At 46.4% G+C, this 12,650-nt stretch overlaps 1 protein-coding gene across 3 annotated transcripts in view; it reads left to right on the top strand.

Moving 5' to 3' along the window:
- Nucleotides 1-5,162, top strand: part of Slc20a2 (solute carrier family 20 member 2) — an 86,026-nt gene extending 80,864 nt beyond the window's left edge. For all 3 annotated transcript variants that reach the window (XM_085844096.1, XM_085844097.1, XM_085844098.1), the window contains exons 10-11: nucleotides 1,151-1,235; nucleotides 3,788-5,162. In XM_085844096.1, coding sequence (XP_085700222.1) covers nucleotides 1,151-1,235; nucleotides 3,788-3,961 — 259 coding nt within the window. In that variant the 3' untranslated portion in view covers nucleotides 3,962-5,162. The remainder of the gene's footprint in view (nucleotides 1-1,150; nucleotides 1,236-3,787) is intronic.
- The last annotated feature ends 7,488 nt before the right edge of the window (nucleotides 5,163-12,650 follow it).

The following is a 12,650-nucleotide window of genomic DNA, read 5'->3' as shown; positions in this document are numbered from 1 at the left end:
TGCAGTGTGACACAGGCGCAAACTAGAGCCTGGGGCCCGCCTGTTCCAAAACTCCCTAGCCACATCCACTCTCCTACTCTTGTTGGCTTTCTGTGCCAATACAAAACACCCAAGCTGTGCAGTTCTGAAAGAGGACAGGTTCCTTGTGGTTCGTGCTTTCACAGGTCCGTTTAAGTTTGTTCTCCTTCTGCAGCCTGGGTCATAGGAAAAACAAAGCAAACAAAACAAAATCCACCTCATAGCCAGCAAGCAAAAGCAAACAAAGGGAAGGCCAGAGTCCTACACCCCTCAAGGATATGCCCCAGTGACCCAGACACTCCCACCTAAAGATTACATCACCTCCCAAAGTATCTCACAGCATCCTATGGACCACACTTGGACACGCGGGCCTTTGGGGGGCACAAACTCCAAAACGTGGCCCCTGCCTAACCCCAGATATTCAAGCCCTGAGATCTGCCATCCTCCAGGGTCCTTAGGACATGCACGCACATCCGAAGTGTCATGTTAGTCATCCTGTGGAGCAGCCTGTGGCTGTGTGGTTCAAGGTTAACTAGCAGATCTCAGCTGACAGAATACAACTAAACTTCAGAACTCTCTGATGTAGGAAATCTTTTTTTCTCCGTGTTTCTTGTTTAAACATATTAGGGATTTCTGTTCCTTTTGGTTTCCAATTTTCAGTTCCCCATCCTTAAGATCCATCCTAGCAAAAGGTTGGTTTAGAAGACGAGATTGAAGAAAAATTGGTCATCTGAAGACTGCTAAATTGGTCATCTGAAGATTGCTAAATTGGTCATCTGAAGATTGCTTTTTTGTAATATGTTCACACGTTGTTTAAGACGAGCACCTAGTCTTTCCTTTGCCCCAGTAGAAATGAGTAATTTATCATCTTACTGCACAGCAGGAATTTCTGACCCAGTTGCACACTTCAGGTTGGAAAACATGCTAGGAAAACAAGGTCATGGGCGTCAGCTGCACAGCCCGCTGCCCTGCTGCGAGCAACAGAGTCTTGTTCTCCTAATGGTCATCTGGCTTAGGCAGCCGTCCACAACCAGCTTACAGAATGTTCTGGCAAGACTTCTGCGGCCACGGGGTGTCGGCAAGGCCACACAAAGAGCTCCTGTGACGTTGTCTTCCTGTCCCCCCCACACAGTGGCTTCACTATTGAGCTGGCCTCTGCCTTCACCGTGGTGATCGCCTCCAACATCGGGCTTCCTGTCAGCACCACGCACTGCAAGGTAGGCCCCTGCCAGCCAGAGACTGCCATTCTGAGGGGTGGCAGGTCGGTCCGAAAAGAAGCAGCTACACTGTGTGGTTGGTGTGGGACAGCCAGGCCTGTTTGTTTCCCTAGCACCCGCTTCTAATCCTTCCTGGTCACAGCAAGGCACCTGCTGTTGAGGCTGTGCCTCCTCAGCACCAGTGAGAGAGCTTCCACTCGCCCCATGCCCCTCACTGTGCCCACCTGCAAGTTCCCTTTGAAGTCGTGTGTGCACTGAGCCTGACTGCAGGTTCCCATGGGATGTGCCCTTCGGTTCCTGCCACTGCGCAGAACTGACCTCAGAGCAGGACAGAAACAAAAGGAAACAAATTATTTCAGAGCAATTATAAGATGTGGCTGCTTCTGGTTTTCCCCTCACATGACCCTTAGGCTGACTCTGTTGCCTTAGAGTCGATTCCAAATGAGGGTCAGGAGGTAGCTCCTGATGCTGGTATGGTGTTATTATGTCCAGTCGTTCACAGGGTCCTCCTAATTGTAATCAATCAGTAGACATCACCATAACAACCAACTTGACTCTGATGTCTGAGGCGACCCCCACTGGGCACCGTTGGAAGTGCAACGGGACGTTGACCCACTCACAAAAGGCAAGGGCGGTTGAGATAGCACTTGCCCAGCCTCACAGATGAGGGAATGGAGGCAGAGAGAGGTTAAGAAGCATTCTCACCCAGGGCTGGCATGGTGCTCTGCTGTTCCCCTCCCTCGTACACAGGAAGAAGGCCAGGAGAGACTGGCACCCCCACTGCTCACCCACGGGGACTGCTCCAATGTCAGGAGGTTTTAAAATAATGAAAGGTTCTTGGGAGGCTCATAATGATAGAGTGTGTCCCTAGCACAACTGAAATCCTGAGTTCAGTCCATAGTGCCACAAAAAATAAATACAAATTACCAAAGAAGCACGGGTTCACTGAAATACTTAAACAAAAAACAGGGTGGCCTATGAGGATAGCCATCTCCCTGTTCTCCACTCTTACTCTGTGCCAAGGAAAAGGCAGCTAGCTTCTCAATTTCCCATTACATTTACTCACTCACTCTGTGTGTGTGTGTGTGTGTGTGTGTGTGTGTGTGTGTATGTCTGCACGACATTCATGTGGTGGTCAGAAAACAACCTCAGGGCTCTGTTCTCCCCTTTCACCATGTGGGTGGGTCCCAGGGTTGAACTCAGCTCAGCTGCCCACTTTCTACCATTTTGTAGGCATAAACAGTCACACCTGCCTGGCTTCCCTAGCTGTTGTCACCTATTAGCCATCTTCTCCACAGTAATGGAAAGTGCTGGAATGTAAGTCACATGGAGAGAAACCACTGCCTGGCAATTCCAGCCTCTCTGGAAGGAGACTTGATTAGGAATATGGAGGCCAGTGAAAGGATAGCAGAGAACATGAAGACCCTGTGTTATGTGGAGATGTCACAGTAGAACCATTATGTGCACATAGGTGCATATACTAATTTTAAAAGTTAACTCTCAAGTCGGGCATGGTGGTGCACCAGGGCTCAAGAACCAGAGGAAGGGCAGAATCTCTTGAGTGTGAGGCCAGCCTGGACTACATAGCAAGTTCCAGGCCAGCTTGAGCTACATAGTGAGACCCTGTCTCAAAAAAATTAATTAGTTATTAAGTAAAGTAAAATAAAATCAAACTTTTAATTTTTCACCTTGAATTATAACTTGCTCGATATTTATAGCATAATAGGGACATTTTATTAGGAGATTTATATCTTATTTTTTATAAGACCTTAACAAATATGTGTGTTATTGTTACCAAGGTGCCTGCACTGAGCACATAGTCAATTCTGTTTCCTTGATACAATAAGTAGTACAAGGATGAGCTGTTGGTATGAGCAGGTCCTGCGCGTAGGACCACAGTGGGACGGTGTGTGCAGCAAGGCTAGACAACTAACAGAGGGAAACTGCCCACATCCAAATGAAAGTACAGAAACCTCCAGCTTGATTAGAGAGTGTGTCAAATGGGGCAACACTCACGGAACCTGCATAGCTGCAGGGGAGCAGTGATTTTACAATAATTCTAGTAGGAAACAAGGCTGTCGAGGTGGCTTCGATGGGGGAACGGTGCTTGCCACCAAGCCGGACATCCTGAGTGCTAGGACTGAAGTGGTCCTCTAGTCTCCACACATGTGCTGTGGCATGCACACACCCGCATGCAGTGAATAAATATGAACCCAGTTATTTAAAAATTTAAGGAGGATCCTATCTGGCGAAGACTCAAGCATCTGCTGACAGGTAGAAAGGAAGATGTGGTAGGGAGCATGCTATGCTGCAGGACTGGAGAAGAGTTTCTGTCCTCAAACGCAGCCCGGCAGAGAGCAACCGGGGTGAGAGCATAAATTATGAAAACTATAAAATGATCTCCATAGAAAATAAATGTGGGGCTCGGGTCACATGATGCAGGCTGATGATGTCTTAAACAACTAAACGTCGGTGTTTGTGAAAGTCTCCTCTCCTCTGTGTTGTCCTTTAAAGTAGACCTTATTCCTACTGCCATGTCTCTGCTCCTCCAGGTGGGCTCTGTGGTAGCAGTGGGCTGGATCCGCTCGCGGAAGGCTGTGGACTGGCGCCTCTTCCGGAACATTTTTGTTGCCTGGTTCGTGACTGTGCCCGTGGCTGGACTCTTCAGTGCTGCTATCATGGCTCTCCTCATGTACATATGTGGTCTCTTTTCTTCCAGTCGGTAGACGGCTGGAGGGATGTTCTGACGTGGCTAAGATACTCACACCTCCCACCCTTGCTTTCCCTGACACATGCACACCCCTTCCACACGCCTTCCAGATGGCTTCGTGCCGGCCCTGCTTACCCAGGCCACTGCTCATCTTGCAGAATTAACCTACCTACTGTACATAGTAGCATACATCGAGCTGATGCTGTGATGGCATGATGTGGTGCGGTTACTTACAGTAGATGTGCATTGTGTACCTAGAATAGGCAGCATTTATCTCCAGCAAACGAAGAACGAAAGCAGAGGCATTGCCTAGACCGCAAGACTCTGTTAATTGTATATAATGATTTCAGTGGTGGCAAGTGTCGAGTATAAAATCCTTTTTTAAATACACTGTAATATAAGTGAGATACAGTATACTTAATGCAAACCTGGGCAAGTGCCCAGGCCCTTGAGTGACTGCACAACCCTGGGACAGGCGTTCACAAGTGCTCTCTCTGAAGAATGCGCTCCTGAGCTGTGTCTGAGTTACTGTCATGTGTCACAATGGCTTCTGTAAACTCACACTACTTTTAACCGTCTGCTTCCCGTACACCTTTTTGATTGGAGAAATTTGGAAAGTACCAAAGAAATAGGGGATAACTTGCCAGTGTTACATCTTCCCATTGTTTGTCTCCCTTCCCACGGGCCACGACAGTGAACCTGGTGACATCAGCCACCCACCAGCACCAGCCAGGTGGCTGCCACACCAGATACTGGTAAGCTTGTTCAGTGGCCTTTCCCTGTCACCAGCGTGGATGGCGTACGGCAATGGGGGTGTAGAGTTAAACACTACATACATATCATGTCCCACTCCGGTGTCCTTCCCCGCCGTGCCCTGCGACCTGAAAAGCAGGATCCTTGTTGCCAGCATCAAAGCCAGTGAGCTCTTGATGGGCTCGGATGCTACAAATTCAGGGTTAGCGGGAGGCACTGGCAAGGACACTGGGCTTGGGGATCTTAGAGGCCTTTTCTCTGTAGGACATCCGAGGTTCTCCTGTGGAGCCGCTGTTCTCTTCTGACGGTGGGAGAGAGTCAGGATGACTAAAATGTTAAGGGCCCGAAACCATGGAAATGCTGCTAATATTTTTATATTGACATACATTTTCACGGTACTTCATTGTAATTTTTTCATTAATCAAGCATATTAAATTTATAATAAAAAAAGTGCCCCTCAAAAACTTAGATCTGACGTCTTTTTCTTTCAGAGTTCTCACAAAAATAAAAACTATATAATTCGGCCGCTTGTAGTTTCCCCTACATCTTACTACAATTCCGTGTTTGTGCAGAACCAGTACACAAAACTAGAAAGGGAAAGAGTGAGTCACCTCTGTCAGCAGGCAGGAACATATTCATCCATCCACCATGATGAGAATGTCTGCTCAGGACCATGGTAAGGAGACTACACTCCTGTGTGGAGCTCACCTGCTTGGCTCTTCATTTCTCCTGGCTTCCACTGGGGACCTGGTCTGTTCTCAAGCTGAGACATTCAGAGCAAAACCTTTCGAATTCCTCACTGTACCAGCAATGTCGCCTAACAGCTGGATGGGTAATGGATGAGAACCACCATCCAGGTGTGCGGGTTTCAGGGCCACTGCCAAGTCTGAAACCCTCTCCTTCTAAAATAGCAAATGGCACCTTGCTTTCGACACTCGGCATCCTCTCAAGATTTATTGGTGAGAAAACAATAGCCCTTGTGTGAGCAAACACTCTGCAGGCCACACAGCCTGCCTCTCTCAGGCAGCAGTCAGACCCTGCCGTAGAAGGGCCACCTGAGTCCTAGCAGGCAACTGCACAAGCTGGGTCCCAGTCAGGGAAGGAGTCTGGTACGGTCATGCTTTCCCAGGAATGGGAAAGAAACGTGGGGGGGGGGGGGGGGTGCTGTTATCTGACAGGAGATGGCTACTCTGTCATCCCAGGAGAGGAGGGAAAAGCCCACCCCAAAAGACAGCTTTCCTGTCAATGTCCAGAAAATGGTTCCTGTGTGTGATGAGGGACCCAAACAACGGAACTCCTCAGTCCCTGGTGTCTTTCTTTGTGTGTGGTCAGACATGCTTCCCATGTATAGGAAATCTGCCTGAGGGACGAGAAAGCCACGCTCAGAGGAGAACCTCATTTATTCTGTCTTCCCTCTCCTGAGTCTGAACTGGCAAGTACCCCAGTGGATCTCAAAGGCAGGTTGCAACCCTTGGAGAGCAGACAGCCCCTTTTCACCCAAGACCATCGGAAAACACAGTTATTATTTACATTATGTAACAGTAAAATTACAGTTATGAAGTAAAACAAAAGTTATGGTTGGAGGTCAGCACAACATGAGGAAGAACTGTATTAGAGTCGCAGCATTAGGAGGGTTGAGAACCACTGCTCTAAACACATACTAACCTTCAACGGGTAATTTTTAAGTCCTCTCCAGCAGCAGAAGAGTCCACCCCATAAGCTGGGTGTGGTGACATACAGTTTTGAATTTGGCTCTCAGGAGGCCAAGGTAGGTAGATCTCTGTAAGTTCCAGGCCAGCAGAATCTACATAGCACGGAGCCAGATGAGGGACCTGTCACAATTGCACTTCCTTAGTGTTTAAAACTGTGTGGAATATGGATCCATTGGTGCTTTGGTGAGGCCTTTTAAGGGAAAACTACTTCCTCTAGATCAAAAGACTAGAACTGAGTCCCACTTCTGATCTGCCCCCAACTATTAGAACGCCACAGGCTATTGCCTCCTGTAAGAGTTAATCAGGCTGAGCCTGTCCAAGGTCAGCCTGTCACCTGACCAAGAGACCCCTCAGGAAAGCTGACTTTCCTGAAGATGTCTGTGGGGCTTTCAATGAAAACGGCCCCCAATAGGCTCTTAGCGAGTGACACTATTGGGAGATGTGACCTTGTTGGAGGAAGTACTTCACTGAGGGTGGCTTTGAGGTTTCAGAAGCCCATACCAGACCTGGTGTCACCCTCTCTTCCTGCTGACTGCCAATCCAGACATAGAACTCTCAGCTCCTTCTCCAGCACCATGTCTGCCATGGTAGAACTATAAGCCAGCCCCAGTTAAATGTTTTCCTTCATAAGAGTTGCTGTAGTCATGGCGTCTCTTCACAGCAATAGAAACCCTACTAAGAAAACTTCCTAAGGAGATGGGAGGAGTAATTATCACCTTAATGAGATAATAGACTTCTCAGAAGTCTTTCTCCTCGTGCTGTCCCTTTCAGATCTTCACTAGTAAACCTGCCCACTTCTCTGAGTTCTAACTCAAAACATCTTTTTTCTCTTTTTCGGATGCCAGCTAGAGGCCTTATTAAAATGGTTCACAAGCTTCCTTCTGAGTCTATTTTACAATTAATTTATTGGGAGTCTAAGAAACCATAAAAGAGAAGCCCAATTTCCCTGGTAACATTCCTCTACGAGGGCACTTGGTTATCATAGACTTGAGGCAGGGAACCAAGACAAGGATAAGGAGTTAGAGAGATGCTAATTATTGTTATTGCTCTACCAGAGGACGGAGTTTGATCCTAGTATCTGCATTAGGCAGATCACAAATGCCTATAATTCCAGCTCTAAGGGAAGCCCTTCTGGCTCCCATAGATAGCTGTGTATACATCTTTTAAAAATCAAGTCTTTTGTTTGTTTGGGGGGGTTGTTTTTTAAATTATTATTTTATTTACATTCCAGTTGTTTTCTTCCCCTCTCAGTCCCCTCTCCCACAGTTCTTCATCCCATTCCTCCTCCCCCTGCTCAAGTCTCTCAAGCACAACATCTCCCATTGAGACCTGACCAGGCAAACCTCTGCTAGATTTATTTGTGCCAGGGCCCTCAGACTGGTCTGTGTATGCTACTGGTTGGTACAGTTGGTGGCTCAGTCTATAGGAGCTCCCTGGGGTCCGGGTTAGTTGACACTGCTGGTCTTCCTATGGGGTCACCCTCCCCTTCCGCTTCCTCAATCCTTCCCCTAATTCGACCACGGGTCCCTGACTTCAGTCCAATGGTTGGCTGCAAGTATCTGCTTCTGTCTCAGTCAGCTGCTGGTAGGGACTCTCAGAGGACAGACATGCCAGGTTCTGTCTGTAAGTGTATCATAGCATCGGTAATAGTGTCAGGTCTTGGCACCTTCCCATAAGGATACCAAGTTGGGCCAGTAATTGGACCACCCTTCCTTCAGTCTCTTCCCTGCAGTTTTTAGACAGGAACACTTCAGGGTCAGAAATGTTACCTGTAGGTTAGTTGCCATGCCCCTCTGCTTAAGACCCTGTCTATCTCCTGGAGGTGGACTCTGAGTTCCCTCTCCACAATGTAGGGCATTTTGGCTAAGGTACCCCCATTGAGTCCTTAGAGACTCTCACCTCCTCTGGTAGTTTCTAGAGGGTCCCTCCCACCTCCCACTGTTTGTAAGATTTTTATAACAAAATGAAGACAAACATTTAGCTAGAAGCAGGCAAGGTAGCTGCTAGCCTAGTCTATAATAAAAGAATTTCAGGACAGTCAGCACTGCAGAGAGGCCCTGTGTTTTATTTATTTTTTTTTTGTTTGTTTTTTTTTTTTTTTTTTTAAAGATTTATTTATTCATTATATGTAAGCACACTGTAGCTGTCTTCAGACACTCCAGAAGAGGGCGCCAGATCTCATTACGGATGGTTGTGAACCACCATGTGGTTGCTGGGATTTGAACTCTGGACCTTCGGAAGAGCAGTCGGGTGCTCTTAACCACTGAGCCATCTCACCAGCCCTTATTTTGTTTTTAAAGAAAAAAAAAAAAAAAAAAAGTAACTGGCTGGGATGGCGGCACACACCTTTAATACCGGCTCTTGGGAGGCAGAGGCAAGCTACTCCGGTCTATACAGAAGCTCCAGGCCAGGCAAGGGTACATAGTGAGACTCCTTGTTTCAAAAAACAAACAAACAAACAAACAAACAAAAAAAACTCAGAAAGGTAAAAGACTACACCGGAGTCCTAGGAATATGACTGCAGGTGTGTGAGAATGTGGAAGTCCAAGAAGAAAAGGGTGCTTGGTTCTGTGAGTAAATGTTCCAAGTTGGTGGTTCTCAACCTGTGCGTCACGACCCCTGTGGTTAAATGGCCCTTTCCTTCACAGGAGTTATCAGATACCTTACATATCTGATATTTACACTACGATCATAACAACAGCAAAATTATAGTTCTGAAGTAGCAATGAAAATAATTTTATGGTTGGGGGTCATCACCACACGAGGAGCTCTATTAAAGAGCTGAAGCATTAAGAAGGGCGAGAGCCACTAATGTTCTAAGTAATGTGTTTCAGACACACTCAAGGACCAAGAGTTCTTGTTGGAGACTGAAACCTGCTTAAACAGCAAAAGGAATTTTGTTTAGAATGAAATGGAAAATTTGTCTTTCCCAGTTTGCCATTTGTTAACCAATCCCTGAACTCAGAAATTTCAAGGTACAGGGAGTCAGGGGAGGTAAGTAAGGCAAGAGAGGGGGTCCAAGAAAATGGACAGGATGACCTCAAGAGCAGAAAGGGCCAGGACATCAGGGGTTTATTTTTGGTTGGTACCACAGCGGCACCTAGTGGGGCCAAGGTTAATTGTAATCACAACAACATCTTTTTAGAGCCTTTAAGCATTATCATAGAAATCACTTTGCAAAATGTTGATCCTCTTATAGTTCAGAGTTGCACGCAACAACAGTAATTATGCTTCTTTGATGATCACAGTAAATTATGATTACTTTCAGAAACCCTCTTTACTGAGAAGCCAAGCCAAATAAAGGCTTGTTGTAGTTTACCTTTAAGCTAACAGCCTGTACTATCAAGTGCCAAATCTTCAATGACTTGGCCACTGAAGGCAGAAAGACAAACGCTTCTACAGACCAAAAGGCTTTATAAAGAAAATGCAGGGCTATTTTCATCTGAGCAGGAGCTCTGGGGAAAAACCAACCAGTGCGTGGGTGAGATCAGAGAAGTTTGCAAAAGGTGGAAATTTGGCCCAAACTCCAAGCACTGTATGGATATGGAAGGATTCAGTTTGGGGAAATGGTAACTGCACAAGATCCAAGGAGAGAGTTCTGCCAGGCACTTTGAAACAGAGGTCTGCAGAGTTCTTTCCTTTAGCAGAATTTTCCCCTAATTAATAGATCGGTTAATAAAAACAACAAGAAGCCAATCGCTGGGAGAAAACAGAGAGGCAGGCCTTCCAGTCCTAGAGAGAAAAAGGGGACGCAGGAGGAAGTTAGCCTTTTTGAATGGTGAGGAAAGGAAACAAGATGTAGACTGGCAACTGTTAGATCTGATGGCGGATTCTGCCACCAGGAGATCTCCAACACTGAACAGTTGCTGAGTTTAGGATGATAGATAGTTTCTGCCCACAGCGCTTGTTATCTGCTGATTCTAAACTAAGATTGTCTGCTGTTCTCCATTCACTGCCACTCAGGTGGGCTGGAGGGAAAGAAGTTAGCCTTGAGGGGGAGGGGATTCAGCCAGGCTTTGGAATGGGAAAACTGGGCAAGGACTGAGCTCCAGAGGAGAGCTGGTGAGAGTGGCAGTAACTTGGGAGTGCAAAGCGGTTCCGCAGCAGCTGGCCACGGGACTGGGCCACAGGGACCAAGAGAGCAATCTCATCATACGGCCCAACCAGCCACAAGTTGATAAAATCCCCGAATAAAGGTTGAATTTAAACTTTCCACACATCCATATTTGGATTACCTTATCAATATATAAACTTTGCTCTCAACAATATTGGCTAATTGAGGTCATGAGGTCATTCAGCAGATGAAATAACCAAGGATACAGCTTATTAGCTCTTCCTTGGAGCGAATGCTACCCCAGCCCTGCCGTTACACTGCTTACACTCTTACCCACACTAGACTGAAGAATCGCCTTGCACAACAATCCTCAGGCACGCTGTGAGAGCGTCTCCCTCCACCCACAGCAGGGTCTGTCTACTCACACCACACATGGGCTTTTATGATACAGGGTTAGATACATGGACAAACTATTTTACTTTCTCTTGTAATGGTAGCTCAAGCCACAAAGGTAATAGTTGAGAAAATAAAATTTTATCTTATGCTTGCTATGGCGGATATAGTCAGTGGTGTGTCACTACCAAATTAGCCATAACTGGGCAAAGACTGCTGCTGCCTGGCAGCTTTTAGGCAGGCTTTGGCTTTGTCAGGGTCAAGTACTATCTTACCTTGGGGTTTTTCAAAGAACAAATGTTGCCTAGTTATTTTAAGACAACCCTCTTAGGTTGAATCCTAACGAGTACATTAGAATATAAATGACCAGTAAATATGTGAAAACAGCCCTTCTCATTTGCCACTGGGGAAGTATAAATCAAAAGAAGATAGAACCTTTCACCCTCAAAACAAACATGGTAGTGTGGCAACAGAGTCCGTGTGCATGGAAGGCACGGAGGAGCTCCAGTGATAGGACTGTAACTCAATACCAACACTTTAAGGGCAAGCTTGCAACAGCCACTGCTACATGTAACCATCTAAATTTAAACCAAGGAATGAAAATTAAATCTCAGATTGGGTGGCTCAGGTGTCCTGATATAACAGCCATATATAGCTAGTCTATACATAAACTAGAGAGAGAGAGAGAGAGAGAGAGAGAGAGAGAGAGGGAGAGGGAGAGAGAGAGAGAAGGAGAGAGAGAGAGAGAGAGAGGGAGAGGGAGAGAGAGAGAGAAGGAGAGAGAGAGAGAGGGAGAGGGAGAGAGAGAGAGAAGGAGAGAGAGAGAGAGGGAGAGGGAGAGAGAGAGAGAGAGAAGGAGAGAGAGAGAGAGGGAGAGGGAGAGAGAGAGAGAGAGAAGGAGAGAGAGAGAGAGAGAGAGAGAGAGAGGGAGAGAGAGAGAGAGAGAGTCTATTCACAACCCACACACAGAGGGAGGGGAAGGTGGTGATCTGGATGAGAATGGCCCCACAGGCTCGTGTTGGGTCCCCAGCTTCTAGACCTGTTCAGGAAGGATTAGGAGGTGTCTTTGGGGTAGGCTTTGAGATTTCAAATTCCCAGGATGTCTCTCTAGGCTGCCACCATGCCTTTGCTCCATCCTCATCCTAAGCCTCTGAAACGTAAGCTTGCTTTTATGAGTAGCCTTGGTCTGTGTTTTGTCACAGCAATAGAAAAGAGGGGGCAGTAAAGGTTAAAGTTTTGTTTTGGTTTGGTTTTTCCAAAGACAGGATTTCTCTGTGTAGCCCTGGCTGTCCTGGAACTCACTTTGTAGACCAGGCTGGACTCGAACTCAGAAATCTGCCTGCCTCTGCCTCCCAGGTGCTGCGATTAAAGGCGTGTGCCACCACGCCCAGCTATTTTTCTTTTTTTTAAGTAATTTTTAAAAGGAAAAAAAATCATTTAAAAAAAAATGGGGCTGGAGAGATGGCTCAGAGGTTAGGAGCACTGACTGCTCTTCCAGAGGTCCTGAGTTCAATTCCCAGCAACCATATGGTCACTCACAACCATCTGTAACTGGATCTGATGTCCTCTTCTGGTGTGTCTGAAGACAGCTACAGTGTACTCATATAAAATAAATAAATAAATAAATAAATCTTTTTTTTTAAAGTGTACTCTAAAAGGAGATAAGCACTTTAACCTTCTATAAATAGACACCTATGAGATCTCTTAAAATACTAATAACATCTACAAGAATATAAATCAAACTGCTGCAGTAATGAAGGAGGAAGGGTTGTAAAGAACAAGAGTTTCTATCT

Source organism: Mus caroli, unplaced genomic scaffold (genome assembly GCF_978045245.1).
Source record: "Mus caroli unplaced genomic scaffold, Mus_caroli_1 scaffold_10, whole genome shotgun sequence".
In the NCBI taxonomy this organism is placed as follows: domain Eukaryota; kingdom Metazoa; phylum Chordata; class Mammalia; order Rodentia; family Muridae; genus Mus; species Mus caroli.
Note: the sequence above shows the minus strand (reverse complement) of the source record. Positions and strands in the feature narration are given on the sequence as shown.